Source organism: Strix uralensis, chromosome 3 (genome assembly GCF_047716275.1).
Source record: "Strix uralensis isolate ZFMK-TIS-50842 chromosome 3, bStrUra1, whole genome shotgun sequence".
In the NCBI taxonomy this organism is placed as follows: Eukaryota; Metazoa; Chordata; class Aves; order Strigiformes; family Strigidae; genus Strix; species Strix uralensis.
In genome coordinates this window covers 77905466-77931312 of record NC_133974.1, presented here as the reverse complement: position 1 = coordinate 77931312, position 25847 = coordinate 77905466, and the positions used below count along the sequence as shown (strand labels likewise).

The window sequence follows — 25847 nt, the reverse complement described above, 5'->3', positions numbered from 1 at the left end:
TTTTCTACTTATCTTAAAACTGGTGAGAGAACAAAGATTCACAGAAATATCTTGCATTTACAGCGAAATCCATGCTATACACTTACTCCCACTAGTGTCACGTATTCCAGCCCCCTTTGCTACTTGTCAGATGTTTCCCTTCCCCTCAGTCTAGTCCTCGGTGCTCTAAAGTGCCATATGATAGGAGATATGTACATATAGAGAGATACATATACACACAGGCATACTAATAAACACCCATGCATACGTATACACACAGTCACAATAAAGATTGTCTTATAAATTTGGATTGCTTACTTGAACTTACATATGCAAATGTGTTAAAAGTTAATGATTGCTAAATTGGTGAATGAATCATAGCTCATGATGCTCTGGGTGTTTAATGTTTGTATTTAGAAATTTGTATCAGCAACCTTAACTACATATTAGCACATCTTGTGTAGTTGTAGTAATCATAAAAGAAACTAGAATGCAAATTTGGTCATTGATTTTGTCTTTTGCTTAATGTTTGTAATTAATTTCAAACAATGGAGAAAAGATCCTATTTTCTACTCTCTGAAGTTCAATAAGAATATAACAAAACATTGTTATAGCAAACTTTTCACAATGAAACTTCTGGTAAAGTCTCACTTCTTTCATTATGTTCTAATACATCCAAAGCAATGTTACAGAGAATTAAACTCCCATAATATTGAAGAATTATCAGAGTACATGGGATTTGTTATATTTTAATTTAAATGAAGACATTGTCGTCTATTTGGTGCTGATTTAAGAATGCACACTTGAAACATTTCATACCTAAATCAATAATGAACAGCATGTGATTCCCTGCACTTCTGAGTGATTCATCTGTAAACTGTGTGGAATGAAAATTAAGAGAATGTGTTGTGACATACTATGTTCTTTGATGGAATGATGTTTTTATTTGATATTGCAGCATTCTTTTCAGTGCAAGATTTTCGTGAATTTTCTTGAGTGGCCAGGGAGCCCTGAAGGTATATCAGCTAACACTAAGTTTTTAAACCTGTAATTCAGCAGGTAGAACTGGTTTATCAGCTCTGGGAGCCAAATCAAAACATCTCAGTTTCTCTACTATTTTCTTTTCTTAATAGTAGTAGAATTTTGTTGCCTAATTCTTGTGTTTCTAAATTCTTTTGCTACTGAACCAAAGTCTGAAAAAGGCAAGCTATTTAAACAAGATGCAAAATATATTTATCAGCCTCTATACTATGCCATCATTTTCACATATATATACTCTTTAGTTGCATGTCATGTTAACAAGTGTTAGAAAATTCCTTATATGAGAAGATAGTAAATCCATTCTCTACCCATGTGAAAACATGAAATGTTTTTGCCTTACACCACCCAGACGTTCCTGTTGTTTCAATAACAAATAAGAAAATAAATAAATAAAGACAACACAATAATTGCAGAAGGCCAGATCGTAACAATAGCAAATGTCAACCGTCTGCATCACAAACAAGATTTGGCACAGAGACACGTAGAGAGAAAACTGAGTGCCACTGAAGTCGATAACAAAACCTCTGCTAATTTCAATGCTCACGAGTTTGTATTGGGTGTTGAAAAGTAAAGTAAATAAGCATGTATAATTTAAACTGAAACCAGACAAGCTGATTTTTCAAGCAAATAAAAGGGACTGCTCTCAAAAACTGCAAAAGAAAATGAGATTTTTTTAATTACTTTTTAGATGCTGTCAAGTACAGGTTCCCATAGCATCCCATTTATCCTTTTGTTATATGATTTCTGAAAGTCTACCAAACTTGTATCTGCAAAAAATCTGTGCATGAAGGTAAGCCTGAAGAGGACATGTTCAGAATGTTGCAAATGAGATGACTAATATGCATGAAACCATTGGACTCAATATCCTGAGGCATGAGCAAACTGTCACCACTGACTGGTGACTCAGAAGTGCAAATGCTTCCTTCAATCTAAAAAACATTAATGTGGGAGAAAGACAGATGTTACTAAAGAATAGAGAACTTACTCTATAAGGCTGAAGATTAATTTCTCTTCCTAAGCCTAATCAGCAGTACACACACCAAAAAAAAAAAAAAAAAAAAAAAAAAAGGCATAAATGCTTCTGATTAAGTGTATTTCTGTGTTTGTTACTCCTAGTGTATATGATCTGTATTGCTGTAAACAATCTTCTCTGTGCTGTTACAGAGCTAAGAGCAGAACCAACCTGTTATCCTCTAGCTGTCTGGATATGGACAGTATTTACCTAGAGACTGAAGCAATGAAGGTCTTTTATGACTAGAAACAAGTTGAACTAATCACGTATCTTTTTTGTACCTAGACTACATTACTTTATATTGTTTAATCTGTTTCCTTTCATCAGATTTTCATCAGTTAGATTTACTTTCTCCAACACGAACAAAATATGTTTGATCTTCAGGGGCCTTTATTAAAACTGCTAAATAAAGTAGCACAAGGTAATTGTGTAATGTTATTTCAGATCAAAATACACTTTGGCCAATATTTCTCTTCCTTTGATATATGATGCACATTTTCAATTTTTACCATATTTACAAAGCTTACTGTTTATTTGTGTTCTTGTTCAAAGAAAACTGCTGACAGATCTACCGAGAGTTTATCTTATTGCCACTGATTTTATCTTTGTCTTGCCTTTTTCACAATTAGTACCACATATTTTAAGATTAAATCTGTCTGGAATATGCTCTATTCTGTTCAACAATCTGCAAGCAACACAGAACAGTAGCATAGCACTGTCACCACTTGGAATGTAGTAGGCTGATAATTTTGCTAATAGGAGGCCACAGGAGGATGCAGAAGAAACACATGACTTATTTTCTTGAAATGAGCTAAGTATAAAGATCTAAAAGGTAGATTTTAAGGCTATTGCTGAGGGGCAGATTGGCTACATGCAAAAAGTGTTTGCAACTGTGTTGCAAAACTGCATGTACAAGAGTGTTTCTTGGGAACAAGAAATATTTAATAGTCATTCTAATGGCCAGTCTTTATGAAATACAGTGATTAGGAAATCCTCTCTGAAACTTCAAGCCAGATGTAATTCAGCAAATCAGTATAGAACAACAAATAAATTTTCAAAAATTTCAGAATATATTACAGTCTGAAGTGAACCTGGAGTTTGAATATCAGAAAATATCCTTTTCTCCAATTTTATTAGCTACTTCAATAAAAGAGCTATTTCTCTACAAAAAAATGCCTATCATAGTTTCTTACAATTTCACTCAACTGTAATTAAAAAAAAAAAAAGAAGTCGTTTTGACAGCACATTCCACCAGATGGAACTGTTCATAATACATTTTTAAATGTTCTTGTTCAGACATTAGCACATATATTATACACAGTATAATACAGTATGTATATGCTGAGAGTCCATCACTGAGACAAAATAACAGAGCCACTAAGCACCCTGAAATTTTTCTAGACAGATTTAACTAAACAAAATGAGGGAAGACAAAATTTTAGTTATAAATTCAATTACAACAGAAATTGGCAATAATCAATGTATCCTGGTTTTGTTTTGGTTTGGTTTTTTTCCCCTCAGGAGACTGAATACTTCTTAGTATCCAAGATTCTGCTTCCTAAATGTTTCAAAGTTGAATGTCCTTTAAGGAGGCATTAGCATTGATAATTAACATTGATAATGAGCATTTTGGAACAAGAGGTAAGTGATTAATGCTGTAAAAAGAAAATAGTATTTCTCACTAATCAAAACGCATACATTTTTCCTGTGATACACAGTATAGCTTTCTGACCCTTTCCTATTGTTTTATGGAAATTCTTTCATCATTGCTGTGAAATTATGCAGCATACTTTACACAAGTATTTAGATTAAAAAACTAATGCTTAACAAAGATTAAGCAAAAAATAATATCTAACTAATAGAGATATCTCAAGAGAGATATCGAGGTGCTGGAGCAAGTGCAGAGGAGGGCAACGAAGCTGGTGAAGGGCCTGGAGAGCAGAGCAGATCCTATGAGGAGTGATTGAAGGAGCTGGGACTGTTTAGTTTGAGGAAGAGAAGGCTGAGGGGAGACCTCATCACTCTCTACAACTACCTGAAAGGACATTGTAGAGAGGTTGGTGCTGGTCTCTTCTCACAGGTAATTAGCGACAGAACAAGAGGGAATGGCTTTAAACTCCAACAGGGGAGGTTTAGACTGGACATTAGGAAAAAAAATTCACAGAAAGAGTGGTCAGACAGTGGAATAGGCTGCCCAGGGAGGTGGTGGAGTCACCATCCCTGGATGTGTTTAAGAGTCGTTTAGATGAGATGTTGGGGGATATGGTGTAGGGGAGAACTTTGTAGAGTAGGGCTGATGGTTGTACTCGATGATCCCAAGGGTCTTTTCCAACCTGAATGATTCTGTGGTTCTGTGATAATTAATAAAGGAAAATTATTGCACAATAAACAGGGTAGGTGAGAAAAGAATCCCCAGCATGTAAGGAGATAGTCCCCCCAAATCATGATGGGAGTACATGTAGGATGACAAAAAAATTCTCTTAAGCAGACTCATCCTCTGTCCTCTGCAGCTCTACCTTACACTGAAGATGGACCTTTCTGAGTGAGAGAGCTTCAAACTACTTTTTAGCAGGCCTTTGTCACAAGAGTCAGAGCTCTGCTTGGACAAAATAGGGAATCAAGACCATTTTGATCTGCAATATTTTTGTGTGGTGAAACCATTTCTTAACTGTTCACAAGATAAGAAAAAAATGTAGACATCAAATTATTGTAATTTCATTGGTAATAATTGCAAGTAACAAGTCTCAAATACACTCTAGCCTTGTTTGAGAGAGTGATTTGAAAGATGCAATTTACACAACATGTGCAGACTGAAACAATACATTCTTTGATTCTACAGATCACTTATGGAGATCTGGTATACAATGATTATCAGTTATGTACAACTAGAAGCTAGGACTTCTTACATTTACCAAATGCTTTATGTACAGTCCCTGGGGACTGATGGTATTTTTCTGAACATTTTCCTGCATTTTCTTAATATTTTTTTAAAATCTAAAAATTTATAAAAAATCATCTCTTTTAAGGAACACTAATATTTTACTTAAATGATTTAAATATTTAGTATTCAATTTATCTCATAAAAATCTATTCACTACTGTACAGAAACAAAGCTTTGTAGTAACATTATATTTGTATAAAGCTGTGAATGACAGCATGATGAACAAGCTCCATCTCCCAAAGATAAAACAAAGCTCAAGGAGTGGATGAAAGTGAACCAAGTATCGATGGCTGTCTGGTTTTGTAGATCCCTCTATTTAGGTGCTTATTGCTATAAGCCATGTGTGTAACTCGAAAAGGAATATTCCACATTGACATGCACTGTAAATGTATCCCCAACCAGCACAGATGGCATAAAATGCTTAGTGTTGTTTTCAGACGACATGTCATGCTGTGGGAAGATATGGCTGGAATAAATACATTTTATTTCATCTTCTGACATTTTTCCATATGATTTAATTATTCAGAGAATAGTATAAAAGAGAGCTTCAGTATGAGCAGGATCTATTATATACTCATAAGTGAATTCAATACTTTGTCAAATATGTTTTGGAAAATAAATCTGCATGGCATGTAAATAATATAACATTTGGTTGCACTTGGTTTAGCTTATGTATTTTGCCTGAAGGAACAGGTGATTATAAGCTTACTTTCCCCTTCATCTACATATTTTGAATAGTTTACATAATAAGTGATTATTCAGATATCAATGTATAAATTCACAAAATCATTCCTTCATTGCCAGAGAAATAAAAGATCGATTCTATCCTATTTTCACTATGTCTTTTGACGATAAGAAAGAAACTAACAATAGTTACATGCAGAAGTGGAAAGAAAAAAGGACAGATTCTGTGTCAGTTCTGTGCAGATGCAGAGGAATCAAGTACAATAACCTTTTACATGCATTAGTCAAGAAATAGCACTGCACAGATACTTTTTTTTCCTGTTGCAGAACAAAGAGCCTGAGTTCATGCATCACTGAATGTGAGGCAGTAGCTTCCCATCAGGGACTGGCTCTTGGGGAGCCCACAGGCAAAACAATGCAAACTGTAATTAGAATACTTTTCTCTCCCATTCTGGGACTAAACAATCTTTTCGTTGTCCATGTTTACACAAATAACAAAATGCTCAGCTGCGTTCTAGTAACTATAGATGATACAGTAGCAGTGTAGTTTTAAATAATATATTTGCCAATGTAATTTAGGTTTTCTAATAAATGTAGAAATTCTTTAAGTATTTTCAACCTCTTGAATTGCTCAAGCATGCATATTCTACATTGTATATGACTCAGATTCTGTAATGTCTTTCTGCTTAAATATATTCAGTCAAACGATATTAAGTATGATCTCTTGAAAAAGTGTTCAAATTATATTACTTTTTCCAAAGCTTTTGAACTTTGCACTGTCTAGTACACTGAGGAAGTAATGTAAAAAATAATAAATCTGCTCGTCTGACCTCAAGTAATAGCTACAGAATTTCTCAGATTTATTTTTGTTCAATAAAAAAATAGTGGTAGCATTTTTATTCCCTGCAATTATAATTACTTTATAGTCATGAAAGTCTTTACATTTTAAGCCAGACCTCTGCAATTGTTTTTCTTCCTTACAAGCCCTATCTACCTCTAAATTATTTACTTTAAGAAACAAAACACATGGGGAAATTTAATATCTAACATCATTGCATAGCCTATTTATAAAGGGATGTTGTATTTCAGAAGTGAAAAACTAAGCTATTAATATTTTATTACTACTCTCGATTATGATTCTAACATACTGTAGAGAGCAGACTTTCACTAGCTGGGAATGGGTTAGGAGATTTAATTCACTATGTCTGAGTTTTATGATTACCTTTAGATCATTGTGTTTGGAATGCATGCTATAATAATATTAACGTGTACCAGTATGATGACTACCACCATCTAATGTTAGATGACTAACAGAAAACTAATGGCAATTACACGACATGGTCAGAGTGGTGTAAAAAATACGAGTTTACTACTTTGACTTTGTGTGGGTAAGAAGAGTACCCCTTCCATTGAATAAGCAAAGGAAGCCAATAAAGAGTGTGTTTTTAAAATCTATACCACATATGAGAAAGGCAAAATAAGGGTTCATTTACAGGCAAAGATTTAAACTATTTTGGTTACCTGCAGCATAGATACTTCTCCATGAGAATCCATCCAAGCGTACTATAGGTAGTAGTTTACATTCTGACAAAATTATTATCTTTACTTTAGAATATACCTGACAAAATAACTCATACATATCAACATATCAACAACATATCAACAATATATCAAAAGAGCATAGGATGGAGTCTTGGTAGAACACAACAAGTAAGCCTTGAATGGCTTTCTACCTCTTGTTAGCATATATCCTTTACCACAGATTCTAAAATAATAAAGGTAGGGTACCTTTGCTAGAGCTTCCTAACAAATCTGACTTTGCCAGAACTATGAGAATTTTTGAATCCATTAATACTTAGTTCAGCTGTTTTAAGTGACAGCCTTAGAACATGAAAAAAAAAAAAAAAAAGGATCTTCTCAGTTCTAATACTTATTCCTTTTTTGTTTTATGAGCAAAATAGAACTTGTATATGTCATGAGGTTAAATTGGGATTGCAGAATTTCACAGAAATATTTTGACTTTCTGACAAATTTGGTAGTCTCTGGGGATCTAAAATCAGGTGTCTAAGCCTACATTACAGTAACCGAAAACAGAACTTGATTGTCAGAGATTGGAAGCAACTCCTGGAGAAATGGGTCCCACGGTTTATTTTCTGAGATCCTTTCCAGTCAACCCAGGGCTTGGAGGCAAACCAAATATACATGGGAGAAATGGCGTTTTAGTACATAATACTGAAATTCATACAGGAGCCCAGACCTGTGACCATATTCAAGGACGTTTATCTGCCTCCTGAAATAGCCCATGAAAGGTTGAGTGTAAATGTGGCTTCAAGCCTCCCCGATACACAGCTCAGAATCTCAACCTGGGATGACCAGTACGAGTAATGTAGTTTTTAACTTGTAGATTTTTCACTTAACAGCAAAAAGAAAGCAGACTTTTTTGATGTTCATAGCCATATATTTTATAATATATGCATGAGTAAGTTTAGAAAATGTTGCAAAGTAAAACAAAAAACTTTAAACTACCTTAAAGCTGCATGAAAAATGGGTCTGTCAGTTCTCCTCTGTCCAGAAAAATTAAAGATCACCTTCCTTTTCAGCTTTTATCTCTCCAAAACCTACATCTGGATCTTCTTAAAAATATATCATTGCAATAAAAATTGGGAAAATTATTATTTACATCTTAGACATTTTAAACTATAGGAAACAATTGGAATGAAGATCTAGACCTTCAACTTCACAAATTGGAAAGAGATGGTGGCAGCTTGTCCTGTACCTAGAAAAAGGGTAGAGAATCACCCAGCATACTGAAACATTCAGGTTTTCTTCTCAGATTGACAGGACCTATATCTGCATTTCCTACTTCCTACTGAAACTGCTCTGATCATCATATTATGCATTAGCCTGTGTTTTATGCATTAGTTTGTATTTTCTCAGCCACTCCTATTAAATCTGTTCTGATTTGCATTGGCTATTTAAATGCTTGCTGACACTGATAAAATGCAGGATATTTAACTCTAAATAAAAAACATAAAATATTGAAACTGAGGTCCTTGCACTAAGAAATATTTAAGTATGCTGCACTTAGTGGAATAACACCTAGAGAAAAAAACCTGAAAAAACATTGTCAGAAGATACACACCATACTACAGTTCAGAGCTACTTTCTATGTGCAGAGAGAAATTTGAATCCATACCTGCCAGGTTTTGGTGAGTGCTTTAACAAGCAGACCTGCAAGTTAAGGAGGATCACCTCCCTGCTAATGTTATAATTAAGTCCTTTATTATTGAATTATTTTCTATTTTTCTACTAAAACTAGTTAGCAAACTAAAGTTTGCAAATAGATTACAAATGACAAAAGCACTGACTTTTTAAAATGTTCTCAGTACGTGAACCACTTTGCTTCATAAGATTAACAACATATACTATGATATATATTTTTGTCACACCATCTTTTATGTTTCCGGCTCAAGTCCGTTCTCCCTGGAGTCAATGGAAGTCACTGATTTCAGTAGATATTAAATATTGATTTCTGCTTATATTAAAAAATTCAGCATTCAGTACATAATCATCTGCTCACCGTATATACTTCAAGCAGAATTTAGAATCTGGATCAAGTAAAACTCATGGATTGGCTAGTGTTATTTATTCACCTTCTTATTCATTACAAAGCACCTCAGGTACTTTGCAAATCAGCATGAAGCCTACATAAACCTGAAAAGATTTTTGTATTGTCTTTAATTCCAGATGACGAAAGGCTGATGATTTCACTTTAGTTATTTGCTGAGATGTGTTTGCATGCAAAACTCCCAACTGCAACTCAGGAGGCAAGACTATGTGGAAATAGAAACTAAAAATAACAAAAATGAATTTTTAGAATTTATTTTAAATAATTTAATAATACTTGAATTAGTATTATTAATGTTATTCTAGTTATAAAATTCATTATAAAGCAATTGAATTTAATAGCTAAGAATGAAAACCACTATCTTTTCCTGACTAACGTAATTTATAATTCTAGTATACTTTGAACTGGCAGATTCAGTCTCAAAGAACTCCCAAAGACTTTCAGAACTTCAGATATACAGTGTAGTTCTTAGAATACAAAAACTAGACAGTAAAATATAGCAACCAGATAGACAACAGCTTCATACACTTATGCTCTAGCATGGATGGAAAGGCTTTGGCTACACTATCAGATCAAGATTTATTTCTTATTCGGGTTCATGGAATCTTCAATTTTCATTTGGTGTAAATACAACTCTAGTCTTTAATGTTTTGTCTAAGTACAGAGCAAACTCCATGCAGTTTAACTACTTTTTCTTGGAAGAAGGGCAGAGTCAATCATTTCATTATTGAACCTGTGGTTCTCTGCAGTCTGGCAAAAAGGATTCTTCTTTCTTTTCAAATGATTATTGATTTGGAGAATAGTTCAGATTAGACTCTGATAAGATGAATTATATCCTCTAATAGCACATATAGACCTTCAGTTAGGAGGAGCTGAACCACCAATTGTACACATAGTCCTGTGATTCTGTTGCAATGACTAACCTGGCCACTTGAGTTAATTAAAAGGCAATACAAATTGTTCATTTATGGCCTGATCCAATTCTCATTAAAGTTAAAGTCAATGGGAATCCTTCCTTATTGAGAACTGGGTCAGACTGTTCTCCAGTTGCTGAGTTTGGAAGGATATTATCATCTAAGTTTAAGAAAATGTTAAAGCTGTAAGAGATGGGCAGCAAAGCTATCAGAACATTGACAGAAGAAATCTAGTAAGATCAAGTACTAAAGAGTTATGCAGTATAAGGTAGCCATTTTCTCTGGTAGTTCATCTCTGAAGTAGCTGCATTCCTTCTCTCTCTATTGACCCCCACTCACCCCTAAAAGAAGTTCACAAAGTCCACTAATGTAGTTACAACCAGCCACCGCAGAAAAGAATTCTCTGGACTGCAGTGCCACCCAGAGCAGGCACCAAGTGCAGGAATGGAAAAGGGTCTACTGGTAACAGAAAGGTGTCTCTTAAAGAACACATTGCATTCTTCATACAGATGTAGGCTCTCGAGTTTTCTGTGCAGTTAATTTCCTGGTTTGTGGAATCCAGTAGGGCTCAGTTAAGGTTAAAAGAACTTTAGATAGTTGGTGGAGAAGAAGAAATGGTCCAGTTATCCCAAATAAAAACTGAGACACTTTTCTTCGATAATCCATAACCATAAATGTTTAAGAAAAAAACCCTTTTGCAATAAAAATGTCGTGATTTCACAATTTGAAGCTTTGCCTAGTTATTGTTCCCAGCTTACAAATGGAAGTTCAGTTATTTGGATTTGAGCAATATAAAATAATTGGACTTTCCTTTTTTAAGGATGTACTTTCTGATTACCTATTCCACAAGTTGTCACAATGCACCCTGATAAGGTACAATAATGCATACCTTGAAAAGTTTTTTGTTTTGAAATTAATCGTTGATAAATTTATGATAATAACAGCTGTAATTAAAATGAAATTATCGTAAGTTTTGTTGAATAAAAGTATATAATATCATACTTATATTAAATAAAAAGTTTACAACTTATAAGTTATCATATCACTTGCATCCACAAGCCATTTGAAAATAATTTTACACTATTTATGCTTTAGTAATTCTTAGATTGAGTTATATTAAAAAGCAGGGAAAAAAGAGTTCTGATGTATATCTAAATATTGTATATAAAAATGTATTATCTACAAAATGGTGATATTTCTGACAATATACAATTTGCTTATGTTGCTTTGTTTTATTCTTGTTTGTATAAACAGAGTTATTGTTATATAGCATTGATGAGAAAGGGATGCTTTGCACCTTATAGAATGGCAAAACTTGATTCACCTGCTTGTCTGAACCTTAAGACTGATGGACTTCTGTACCTGATTTGTGCAAACTACGGGCTCTAATTCCCACTACACTCATCCAGTTGTGGCTACGTGCCCCTGACTATTTTTCCATCTGTTTTTCTGTCTGATTACTCTTCCTTTGGAAAAATTTTAGGTATTAGAAGTAAAAATAAATAAAGACAATTAGTTTGAATCAATCTTAATTTGGAGGACAAAAAACCAACAAGAACAAAACTCCAAACTCAACTTCTGGTTATAAAAATGGTTAAAGCATCCAGTCGGTTTCCATCCTGCATGCAATTCAGTGTTCTCCCACTGACATAGTTCTGTGTTCATGACAATAAAAAACCCCCATCTTATTTCTTTCAATATTTATTTCTCAAGATATATTTAAGTTCTGAAAAGAAATTATAATCATGAAAGCATCTACTGAGATTTGTATTTTGCAATTGGGCAACATACAAATGTTAAATAGTACTTCTTTACACTTAATTGAAAGAATTAGCTCTTCTAACATGGCAGTGGGTCAAATTTCAGTCCTAAGGAGAAATCAAGAGAGAGAGCTTACTTGAAAACTGAAAAGTGGGTTTTTTTGTAAGCATTATTCTAGTGTGGATGTTATGGCTAGTGTTTGGAAGATGATCAAATCTATAAATGTGTGAGAATTCTTGATACAAGTTAATCCCAAATTTTCACATTACTGGATTGCTTCAGAAGGAATAGCAGAAAAAAGCATTTCTCAGGAATACCAGGTTATTTCCTTAGTAAAACAGGCCTATATCGATAAACATACCAAACTTAAAACCTGGTATTGACTCTGTAGGTATGTGATAGTTCTAGCTTATGCTAAAATAATTTCATTACAGCGACCAAACAGAAGAGAGAGAAAACAATTGTGGTGAAAAAGCTATAATAAACAAAAGTTTCATAATAATAATGATTTATAAAATCATTGGTCAAGGTACATCAGACCTCATTTAGAAATTTAGACTTGTAATTGGGCTGAAATTTCAAATGCATTTTGCTGAAAACTGTTATATGAAATTAATTTGGTTGGTTAAAGCACCAGGAATCTGTTTTGCCACTGACTCTGTAATCCTGAGCAATTCATGCATTAATGGCACACTCTCTTTTGGTTAAGCTGAGCACGGTGGATAGACTGCCAGCCCTCAGCTGTTCATTATACCCATTATATATCCAATCCTCACTGAAAGTAATTCCCCACATCAAGTCTCTCAGTATGATTGCATATGGAATCACTTCCTAACCAAGTTCTATTAGAATGAACCAGCTTAATTGAAAGACTTTTAAACGCTAAGTTATTTGACAGACTCGGGACAAGGAACAATGACAAATGCAATTACATCAGCTTTTAAGCAGATTGCGGGAAGGTCCCTCATTTGTCTTCTGTACCACCATCTTGATCTGATTTGGCTGCAGTCATGAAACAAGTCCACCTCTACTGTACTTTCCCCATTTATAAATTGCAGTAAGTTTTGTACACCTACAGAGAAGAAAAAACCTTTCCAGTTTGAAGGTCAATAAAATCTACAAACTGATGTACCACTGTCAGCTTCTATCCATGCTGATATTTTGTATATGAAATAGTGTGTGTATATATGTACAGTGTTTATTAAATCTTTAAAATGTTTTTTCTTCAAATTACTATGACCTAGTTAAAATAGATTCCTAACTGCACTTAAGTGCAGTTTCATTTCTCTTAAGTGCATATAGGGTAGTCTTAAATAGAGACAGTCTTAAATTGATAGTTTTAAGTGGAGTCTATCAGTTTAAGAATAGTCTCTTTCTTAAATGGAGATAAGATTTCAACCTTAATTTTTGTTAAAAACAAAAACATTGCAAATGGACCACCAACTCTGATCTGCATAATTAACAACTTCCATGAAGTATATTTCCATGAAGTACATGGCTGTACATAATACATATCCTGTTGCCTGTCTCATTTAAATCTTTCCTTTGCTTTCTAATCAGATAGAAACAGGGTCCAATTCCCGATTTGAAAAATAAACACATTAAAGAAAATTAGTTTAGGCATCATTACAGTGTACATACATGAGTGTCTACATTTTTTTAATGGACACTTTCTAAACAGCATTTAAGTACAAACCATAATTTCTCTGTGTGGCTAATTTGACCACACATATTGCAAACTGTTTTCATTTTCCTTTATTGTCCTCTAATGAGCTCATCAAGAGTATATAATTAGTGCAGTAAACTGCATAACACAGGCTCTGCCCTAAAGCAGCCAAGCAGAGTTCTTGACTAGCCCCCTCTCCCACTGGAACTTAGTACTGTTAATGGACCACGATCAGTAGGAAGTATACCAAGGGATATGCTCTTTTTAAAATAGCTTTTGATCTCTGGCTTGAAGCAACAGTTCTGGGGCTATCACCATCTGTACTGCCACACATATGAAGTTATTCTGCCTCTTTTTAATGAAACTACCAAGGTCAATTAATAATGGCTTTGGATGCCTGAAAGACACTGTAAGACTGAGCAACTGAATTCTGTGACAATTTCTCTTTATGTATAAAAATTTTAATAGTATCTGCAGTAGGTAATCCCAGAATTCTCTGCTAAAATCTGAAACTACCACTAGATTATATAAAGATAAAACTTACCAAAGAAAATATTACAGACACGTAAGAAATGCACAAGCACAGATATAAATATTGTGTAACAGTCAGCTAGATTTCAGTCTAGGTGTTCTATGGAGGACATTGTACTTCAAAGTTATCATTTTTCCTTTCCAATATGCAGTGTTATCATAAAAAAACAGCACTTTGGAAAAACAGACACCTTGATGAGTTAAGGACCTGTTTTTTAAGATGCACAACATACGCTACACTGCTGTCAATAATCTATAAAATAAAGATATTCTCATGTAATATCTCTGTCATCATATCAAAATTTATTCTGATTTTTGAGATTTGCTTGCCACAGGACATGGCTATATGAGCACAAGAAATTAAAGATGTTTGGTTTTGTCCCAGTGTTTTTGACCCCACCAAGTCCCCAAAACATGTGGAAAACTGTCCATAGCCCAGAAACAACACTGTAGTACCACTTTTTCTACTTCCCAACATCAACACGCTCTTTTCAAAGGAGCAGACTCCAAACAAGCAAGTTTTACAATACTTTTACAAGTTAAAAGGAAGAAATTTCTTCCAGAAGAGCAGGGTAGCATATGTGCATGTGCATTAATATGTGTGTGTGTGTATCTCTGTGTGTGTGTAAGTATATATACACACATACATACATACATACAATGTCCACAAAACCAGTTTTAGATCTTTTCCTACTGTCAGCCAATCACAACTAGTAGGACAGTGTTTAAACACTGTGCACATGAGTAACTGACAGAAATGTAAGGCAGGGAGCAACAAAAGCTAGTAAAGAATGCATTGAAAAACAAGAGGAAAATGCAATCTCAGGTACTGTAAAATCTGACAACACCATTCCTCTCCAATCACTTTTTATTTATTAGACCCTGTATAGCAAAATAGCACATTGAGGAGCTTCTCTGGTAACTAGTTTATCAGGGCTCTAATCTTCACCTGAAATTAATCATGTAAAATCATATCAGCATGTTAATTTTAATCCCTGCTGTTTATCATCCTCAAAATAAAGTACAGACATGTAATGTGGTAGAAACAGTTTGTCATTTGAGAAACACTTAAAATCTCAAATAAATGTTAAAAAAACTGTGCACAAAAAAATTTCTTTATTTAAGGCTAAAATACCATTATAATTCATCTTCCAGTGCTGCTGCAGCAGACTTTTAAATTTCACACATCACAATTAGAAGTGTTGGAGAAAATAAAATTAATAGTTTAAGGAATGTAAATAATGTTTTTAGGATTTCTGACATGTGTTTAGATTTTTCTGTAAATAAATAAATAAAACCATAGAAATTATAAAGATTCTTAAACATACATAAATAAAAATTTAGTATATTTATTTTGATTTGCTACATAAACATTTGCAAATTAAATGGCAAATATATAAAGCAAAATCAACAAGTACTAAGGCTGTATATATAAGAAACTAAGTTTATTACACAACAGTAGGGAATTGTTTGTCACATTCTTTCCCAGATGACATTGCAAGCAGCACTAGATTTTAAACAATGACTCAAACAGTCATGAATTAAAAAGAAAAAAATCCCCTAAACTTAACGTATTATTCTACTCTGAAACAAAGCTGCCTTTTAAACTGAACCAAAGAGCCCTTCAACTAAAATTTTTCAGTAAGTGAAATTCCATAAAGTTTACAAAACTACAATGCTTATAGAAAGAGCAGAAAGATTAATAATTTTTTGAGTTTTAATGAAGACTTACAAAATGTCCCAGGTTTTTTATGTGTTCTCATATTTAAAGCAGGAAATCTAGATTTTACAATGTTTTCCTCTTAGAAGGAAGGAGAAAAAGTCTGCACTTAACCACAACTTCAGGATATATCTGCAAGTCCTCGGGAGTGAAAGAGCATAAATACTGATGAAAACAAACTGGAAGAGTAGAGAACATCTGAGTTAAACTAAATTTATACACTTCCAGGTCACACACACAATTTTGGCATAAAAAATATGCTTCTAGTTGTGCTTCTAGATGTAGATTCTACATTGGATCTAACCAAAGAAAAAATGAAATGTCATTCTTCATTGCAATCAATTTCTGTTTGTTTCTTGAGAGTACAGTAACTTAATAGAAAAAAGTTTTAGAAAAATCTGAAAGGAGATGGATATGAAATGAGACTGTTACTTTTGAAATAGAAGACTCTACTATTGAAAATAACTTTTTATTTCCTGCACTGCAACTTACAGGTCATTATTTATCTAATATAACAGCTGCTTCAGAAATATTTTCACTCCAATAATGTTGCCATTTATGTCATTTTAAAAATTAAAATAAATTCCATACTGAGTAAGGTCTTGAAATAAAATTAACACCTCTCTGAAGACTGTATTATGTTTAACAATAACTATTGTGCTACGGATCAATATGGATCATTGTAGATTTTCTTGTAATTTATAGTCTTTAATATTTGGAATTTGTACACTTCATATATGTTGTGCAAGAAACTCTTGATTTTTCACAATGTCATTTCATCACATATGTACTCACCCAACTGCTAAACATTGCATCTCAATCCCAAACGTCTGACAGATTTTTAAGAGCATTCCCAGTTTCTGCCTGTACTTGAGACTTCCCCAACCCACAGTGGGAACTCACGAATTTGTGGAAAAGATTACTTCCAAAGGACCTCTCATTTTGAAAGAAGAGCAATGAAGGAATCCAGTGGTAAATTATATAAAAATTCCTGAGACCAGAGTTACCTAGAGACAGAGCTGAAACCATTGAAAGATTTGCCTGTCATTTTGCAAGAATTCACAAAATTCTACTTTTGTACATATTCAAAACACATGCAGTCCTACTGTGTAAGATAAACAATCACATTTTAATGATATAATGATGATATAGTAGCAGTTAAATGAGTTTTCTGCTCAGCAAAGTACAATAGAAAAGGTAGTCTGTTCCCAGTCTGATCAGGGACAGATGTTACACAGAAGTCTAATTAACAGGAATTAAAAGAATATTGTATGCTCACAACCCCTTCCAACGTGAAGATAATGTTATGTAAAAGGAAAAATATCATTGATATATACATAACATAATATAATTAGAAATGTAATAAACAATTAATATATGCAAAACTAATATAATTAGTGTTTGGATAAATGAATTTATGGCATGGTGACTGTCACTGCATCTGACAATGTGGGCTTCTGCATTTAAACAGCAGATTCTTCTCTTGTTAAGATTTTGAACAGGCCTCCACTTTATGAAATCCCCTGGCTCCCCCAGGCAATTTGTTACTTTGGGATCAATAACCATAAAAAGTATTGCTTCAGTGTGAATGAGGGTATGAGAACTGGACCCGCGGCCTCTGAATGGCTCCTTTACATAAAGAACATATCACATGCCACTCTAACCACACAAAATAATGCAACAAAAGGGAGCTTTTTCTCGTAATGTTGGTGAACAATTGCACTGGACAAAACATGCTAAATATTAATCATAGAAGTAAATGTGCAAAGAATCTTGCCCTTGAATAATGTAGTATGTAATTCTGATGGCACTCATGTGAGCAGAACAAATGTATTTCTCTCTGTAGTAATGAGAAGTACTTTTGTTAGATCAAAAGAAAAAGAACAAAAAATATGAAAATAAACATAGAGCACAGTAAGTTAACTGACCACTGTTATTCAAAATTAGCTATTACAAAAAACGCCTGATATAATTTTTTTTTTACTGCAGTATCCAGATTCTCAACTGAAATACGGTTGTCTTTACTAGTAAAAAACAAAACCCTCAAACATTTTAACATGCAACTTTATCATATTTGCTAAGTCTGAACTTCTGTAATTAATGCAAACACATAAACAGAACAAATCAATGAAGAATCTGCATACATTCCAGCCATTTAACAAACATTTTTAATTGCCATAGAGTATGCAGACAGTTTAATGATAGGATGATATTTGAGGACCATTGCTTGTTTAACAACTCAGATTGACAGGGAGTCTTGATTTCTTTTACTGGTCTGTTGCACTGTGGGATTTGTGAATCAACAGCAAAATGACCTGGTTACTATCCCTGGAGAGTCCCTTTGAGTGCTAGGAATCTCCATCAGTATAAAAGTGGCAGAAATAACAGAGTAACCTTCTGTGCCAATTTTTACCTACATTTCCACTCTATCCAACCATACCCTAGCGTATCTGGTTTTGGTAGAAGGTGGCTGCAGAATTGTTTCATTTGTAGGGAGGAGATAAAGCAAGGGTGTGATATGTTGGACGCTGAATTCACAAAAAAAGGACTGAATTATTCACACAGTAGTACATTAACACTTGCAAAGCATGAAGCTATCTCAGATTCACTTCCCAATCATTAAAACAAATTAAAAATGTCCTGGAAGTAACTGTAGGAACTTTTTAGTTACTGAAGGAATAAAATGTTGGACTGTGTCTATCCTCCTGGGGCCAATTGGCAAAAACATGCTGCATAGCACTTGGCACTGTCTTTTGGGCCCCAGGTGACATCCATTTGACCCTCAGAAAAAGATTACTATGGTTTCAGTGCTCTCTTCAGTTCAAAGTGTCTGAAAGAATGAGTTGGCTCTCCTGCAGCCCAGCAGAGTGGCATTTACATACCATGCAAACTAGGAGTGGAACAAGGATGGGGTTGAGAGTGGTGCCAAACATGCTTCAGTGGTATTGAAAAACTTTGTGGGAAGCAGGTACCCAAGTCACCAAAGTTTTGTCCACACTATCTGCTGGAGGAATGATCCTGTGTGCCCTTTATAAACAAAAAAATGTTCCAAGACACAAAAAATGTGCCTCAGTTGTGCCACTTGGCAGAGGCCAAACCCATGCTAGGCACGGTGCTAACAGTTAAGTGACACGGATGATCAGGGATCCAGTGCTTGAGCTCAATATTTCCTTTTTTGTAATTTAGCAGTAAGGATATAGCCTTATTGTCTCCCCTGTAGCCTGAGTCTAAACACTGAAGAAAAAAATTGGTCACTACTTGTTTTTAGTGTAGAAGCTAATCAACAAAAAACCAAGCAGGGAATACTGCATAATATCATACGGTCTATGAATAATATATGCTAATTTCTGTGTGATATAGTAAGAAGACTTCTACACTTTTGAAGGTCAAAAATTAAATTTCCTTTTCTGTGAGCAAAAAAGACTGAAGAACATGGCTTTATGAAGGCAATGCAGAAAACATTAGTGTCTAAATAGAACAGGAAAAAAAGATCTAGCAAGTTTCTCTCAACTATCAGCACCTTTTGAAAATCAGAATCCCAAGAAATATGGTTCCAGACTCTCTGAATTAGTATTTAAGTTCACTTTTATTTATCAAATCATGTATATCAATAAACCTTGTCTTGCCATCTAAAAAAGTCCTGTCCTAAATACAGGTGTTTAATGCATCCAGCTTCGGGAACAATGATGTACTGCTTTCATAAGAACATGAGATAATGGTAGTGATAGCACCCTAAATCTTTCTTTGTAGAAGTGCATCAGTCCTCTATTAAATTAAGGCAGAAAAAAAAATCTTTCTTCTCATTTACTAATTTGAATTAATCAGACTTTTAAGTCTGTTTAAGGCTGTTAAAACATGGTTCTAATACCAAGAGTTTAGAACAACAGATCTTCTTTTTTTTCAGAGGCAAAGAATTAAAGTGTATCTATTTTATTGTGATTATTTTGCAATCACTAATAAATTTACAAAAATATTCTCTAAGGAAACCCAGAATCCTTGCAAAAAACAAAATCACATGAGACATGATGGGATAGATGTGATATGCTGTATATATTTCAGAGCACCTCTGTTCTAGTCAAACATTAGTTATAAAATTAATAAAATAAAATAAATAAATAAAAATAATTTTAAATCTTTTATAAAATAAAATAAGACGCAATAATATGAAGTATTGATAAGTTTTGCTGTCTGTATTGCAATATAGATTTACCAGATCTAGGTTCATACAATAACAGACTTGCTGTGGTATACAACCAGTGCTTAGTTTAGGGTATTTCTATCCTGCTAGCTTTGCATGTCAGCACATACTAACATGGACATTTATATACATTACATTACACAGCCATCATGATGTCAGCAATGTAGATGTTCACATTTTTAGTTCTCCTTGATCTTGCTAGTGTTAAAAGTGTCACTTGAAAATATTCCTAAAGAGACATACTATTTTAGAGTGTTTAATAAATTACTGGTTGTTCACTTAACTTATGTTTGGTACTTGTGCAATATGTGAAATGCTTATGTAAACTGATAGATCTAAAATATATATTTAGTAATGAAAAAATAAGACAAAAAATAGTAATAATATTTGAGACAAGATACAAGAACAGATACAGCTATAATGGATAAAAGCAAACAAGAAATAAACTGAAATGATAAATAATTTAAACATATGGTAAGTGACCGCTTACACTAATTTGGTAACTGATCAAGCAGTATACATTCAGGCCTAAGAAATAAAAATCCACAGAAGTTAGAACTTGGTCGGTTCACTTCCAATTGAAAACTCTATTGAGTTCATGTATTGTGGGGTTAGGGAGTAAAAAAACAAACTTAATGTGTAAAGCATCATGATTTTTGTTGAATAAAACCTGAGCAAGAGAACTATATTACATTTCATCATATGACATATTAAAAAGGTAATTTTACACCCATGTATCACATATTACTCCTCAGAGTTAATTTTATCAAAACAGATTTGAGCACATATTGTATAGCAATTGGGACTGTATTTCTACTTTTATTTGTTTTGATAGCTTTGTGAATTATAGTTCACAAAAGTCTTTGTTCCCTCTAAGAAGTAATACAAAGAATGAATTAGAGAGAGACCACAGCTGACAAATATGGTGTTTAACTTGAAAGGAACATGACTCCGAATAATGGAAAAATTCTCATTGGATTCAGTGATGTCAACTTTTTATCTTGAGAGTTTGACACTCAGGCAGTTTCACAGTCCTCAATCCTGAGTAAGGTCTCCAGAGTTTAGTATCTGCATAATGACTGCAGATTGAAGCCTTTAGTCGATATTATTCATATGCAGTATATGATCCAGAGATGTCCCAAGGATCTGGGACATGGCCGAAATTACATATCTGAGCCCCAAAAAAGAGGACAGTAAATTCTGAAACTATTAGGTTGCATCAGAGGAAAAATTATTAAACAAATAGCAACCCATATTTTGTATCTGTCTTGCAATTAAGAATATTGTAATGTAAATGTAAAGAATTTTTTCATTTTATTTTCCAAATAGAAAAGCCTTTGAAAAAAAGAAAAAGGCTTGGAATACTCTTCTTGCATGAACACACACTCTACCATGAGACATATTTAAATCTGTAAAATGCCTATATTATAAATCCTGTTCAAGTTATGTAATATTTTGAAATCTAGTTGTCAAGGGTTTGGTTTTTTTCTAAGTTACACATCAAATTCTTATTTTCCAGTTGGCCTCCACAAACAAATCTCTGCTTCTGCCTTGAGTTTCATGGGTTTCTTTGGGATTCCTTACAAGAAATACTGACTCTTCACTGCCTACTAGTTTCAGCCAGAGTAGCAAGAATACTTTCTCTAAGTTTAATAAGCATATGTAGAAGAAGAGGTACTCTGCAAAAGAGGGCCTTAAAGGTTTAAATTTATTCTCTGCTACTTCTTTTTACCCCTACCTAAATTCAGTTGTATCTGACCTATTCTCCAGACTCCATAAAAAAGTCTATATATCAAAAATTAGTTTTAAGAAGATAGGAAATAATTTTTGCATCTCCTCAACAGAACGTTGAATTGCTAAACCCCGAAGAACAATGTGATAGACCTGCATTATAGATGTGCCTTCATTAAAAAAAAAAAAAAAAAAAAAATGCTCCCCCATTCTCTGGTCTGGTTCTACATGTGCAATATTCCAGATGGTAGGTTCTCAGTTTTTCTGTTCACTGTGTCTTTTTGAGTTAGAAGTTATGAAGTAGTTTGTAGATAGAGTCAAAGCCTGTTTTGCCTGGTATTAAAACAATGTTATCCTACAATGTTGGGCTGTGGCAGCTGCTGAACAACATAGGCTTTCTCATCTAATTTCTGCCTCCAGTATTCTTCTACTTTCTCTTGTCTGATTCCTAGAACAATTTCATGCCTGATAAATAAGCCTGGACATCTTTTTAACAAGCAAGCTTAATAATCAGGCTTCATTTTAAAGCCAGTCTGGTTTCCTATAGGCCTGAAGAAACCTTTGATATCATATTAAGTTTTACTGAAATAATTTTTTTTTCACGTATAAATATGAAGTATGAAATATAGCATCTACTGGAGTTTGTGAGAACTACTGTAGTTGAATTTTTTTTCCCTTGGCAAGTGCCCTGGTAAATATTACAGGCATTTTCAAGTTCAATTCTGTGTAAAAAGAAAATATCACAAAAAATCTGATACAGTGCATGAGAAGAAATTAAATAAATGAACTTTTGTGATTAAGGATGCTCATAATTTTTCAGATTTAGTAGTTGCCAAGCTGCCCTCAAGGTCATTTGGGATAAAGAGTTTTAGTGGAATAGAGTAAATGATAAGGCAATGGCAAAAAGAATTTCTGTGTATTTCAGGATAAAATAGCAACCATTTAATGATTTAGCACCTGATGGCATTCTTTCTGTTCTGTGGTAGAAACTGTGTATAGAGAAGATTTTATTGTTTGTAAGAACATTCAGTCAATCACCATTCAAACTGGTTGCAGTATGTAACATAAGGGGAAAAAAGACACATAACACAACCATAAAGTCAACAATAAAATTTCATATAAAAATCACCCTAATCCTTAAAACAGGCTTGATAAATTCTCCATTAGGTTGTATGTTTAAAAAAAAAAAAAAAAAAAAAAAAAAAGATGTTAATAGCTTCAAAGATAAAACAGAAACAAATATTCCAGAAAGAAGATTTTCATCATTGCTCACTTAGCCCATGATCTTTGATCATTTGTTAAAGTAACAATCTGGATAATCCATTTAGAATCATGAGAATTAAAAATCATAAGAATAAGGAATTTCCTCAGTTACTACCATTTCTTATAACAAACCCTAACACTACAGTCATGTGGCATGGAAATTTCAAACTAGATCTAGGTGATAAATATAAAGGCCAGAGAAAACTGTCCTGTGATGTGAGGACCACTGATCTTCTATAACTACCTTTTTAACAACTGTGATAGATAAATACATAAATAAACAGCTAAAATGCACAGGTTTTATGAATGCAACCAAGCAGACGTACAAACTAGAGGAAAATGAAAGTACTACATGAGTTTTGAAATGCCAGCATAAATGTAGCTGATGGAAAATTACTGAGACAAATACACATATGATGAGGTGTCGAATTCTTCAAAAAGTTAAGTGATTCTGCGATTTCTTCCAAATAAGATCTCTTTCCAGACCTTCAAAAGACAGAAACGTCAATCTAGTAAGAAATCCTCATGTGTTAGTTGTAATGAAAACCAGTACTTTTAAATGGAATTACTTGAAAAATATTTCTGTTATGGAGGTTTTGATGCCAAAATTCTGCCAAACTTTTCCACAGAAAACATTTATTTTTCAGTGGAAAACTGAACAGCAAATATTTTGTTATTTGAAGTTTCACCTGTATAAAAAGAAAATGTTTATTTGAAAATCAGTGCAGGTCCTGGATGAGGAGTATAAAGGGGAATTTAATGTGGGTGATAACTCAGGCTACATTGGAAAATAAGAGCATGAAGCATCAAAATTACACTTGAAGAACTGCAGCAGGCACTGCAGACAAATATCTTCCGGTGCCAGATGATGATTTGTTTTGTTTCATTTTCAGCTCAAGACCAGAAACAGTTTGCATTGTACTATTTTTTAAATAGAAAGTCTACACTTTTTGTAAAAAACAGTATAGCTGACACCTTCAAAAGTTTTGGTAAGATTCCGCTTTACCAGACTTCAAATTTGTCAGGGAAGGAGACAGATGAGCATTATGCAATTATTAAAGAGACATTAATATCTTTTAAAATAAGGAAAAGTGTTTAGCATCATATTGTCCTCACTGTGGTCGCTTTTCCCTTGAATGCCCCTGTTTCATTTCCCTTGAATGAATACTTGTTTTGTGGAGAGAGTAAATTTTAAACCTATTCCCAATGGCTCCCCAGGTGATCTCTCCCAAATATGTTCTGATACATACAATTTCATAAGCACTTGGCCAACAAATTGCAGCAAAAGTTCTTAAATAATGAAAAGATACTTAGATATATCCTTCAGAGAGAAAATGAATACAGAAATTGTGTCAGAAAAATGTATAGCATTAGCACAGCAATGAAAAACACAATGCAGTAAAAAGAAATTGGAATGTTACACGTTCATTCAAGGTTGTGAAAAATTGTACAAAATATTTGTGTTATGTTATAAACAGTAAGTAAACACTTGATTAGAATCCGTATCATAATACATAAAACGAAGTGAGAGAGCAAGAGTGGAATATTAGCTTTGGTATTTCTTACCTCTTCCTGAATTCTTAATTTAGCTTTCAAAGAGAAAATAACAGGGAACCTAATGTGGTGTATAGTGGAAAGTCTTAATATAAAAACAGGTGTTTTAGGGTTGGTTGTTTTGTTGGATTTTTTTTCAAAAATATGACTCCTAGCTGAAACAGTTTCTGGATTAGATGCAGACACTAGTATTCAAATGCTCTGATCATAAATGTCTAATGTAGTCCATCTAATTCTCAAATAAAAAAAGTCAAAAGGGTACTTGTCATCTAGTACAGTCCTGTCAAAGATACTGAGATTTTCATGTGTTAATTGCATCAGCGTTGGGATGGCCAGATGTTATTATAACAAGAATACATATTTTTGTTTGTGTGTCTAAAAAGGAGGAAGATGAATGTGCAATATAGAAAAAAGAATCAACAGTTCAAAGCTATGGGCCTTACAAAAACAACTTTGTTGCCTAGAGTGTTCTTCAGAAACTATTTGAAGCAATATCTTGAAATGATATGAAATGATATAACTGAATAATAACTGAAGGACCTGAAGCACTTCAATCACCTGAGTATTTGGTGGATTAATCACAGTGCAATATTTATGCTCCCACTGATATAATTCCATTACATGGGGCTTTAATCTGTTTTCCTTGAGGGCAAGAGAGAGATGCCACAAGGAAAACTGTCATCCAGACAAGGAATTCCCTCTCCCTCTCAAGCTCCTGTCTCGCCATTACCTGTTTTTTTTGTTTGGTTTTTTTTTTTTTTTTTAATTTGATATAAAAACAGAAAGCCAGGTGCAGAGACAATTTCTGCGATTTTGGCAACTTCACACTGACTTTCACAGAAATAGTCTTCTCAGAACAGAAATTCTAACTGAGCGCATAAATTAAATTAAAAATATCTTCAATAAACAAACATAATCCACTTAGAATTATTAAATGAACACATATTTCAGATGTATATTTAAAATAAAAAAATATTCTATCTTAATAAATATGACAAATCGAAACCATATGTCCCCTCAAACTTAGGCACATTTGTTTGCAAACATACATAAAAAGAATTATGCAGAAAACAAATATTTTCTCAGAGTTATTTAACATGTACTCTGAAAGCAGATCTAAATGAAGCAGGCAGTGCCAGTACAACTTAAGAAATCACTTTGCAGTCCCACTATATACAAACCAACTATGTGAAAAATGTAGAAATTAATTAGCAAGAAGAAAGG

At 33.6% G+C, this 25847-nt stretch overlaps 1 protein-coding gene across 5 annotated transcripts in view; it reads right to left on the bottom strand.

The window, feature by feature from the left end:
- The window catches only part of PACRG (parkin coregulated), a 253642-nt gene that overhangs the window by 64750 nt on the left and 163045 nt on the right, over positions 1 to 25847 (bottom strand). Inside the window, exon 6 of one of the 5 annotated variants that reach the window (XM_074862992.1) lies at positions 23421 to 23555. The exons of the other annotated variants lie outside the window; for them this stretch is intronic. Coding sequence (XP_074719093.1) covers positions 23503 to 23555 — 53 coding nt within the window. The 3' untranslated portion in view covers positions 23421 to 23502. Of the gene's footprint in view, positions 1 to 23420; positions 23556 to 25847 lie in introns of those variants that run through there. 5 annotated transcript variants of the gene reach the window in all.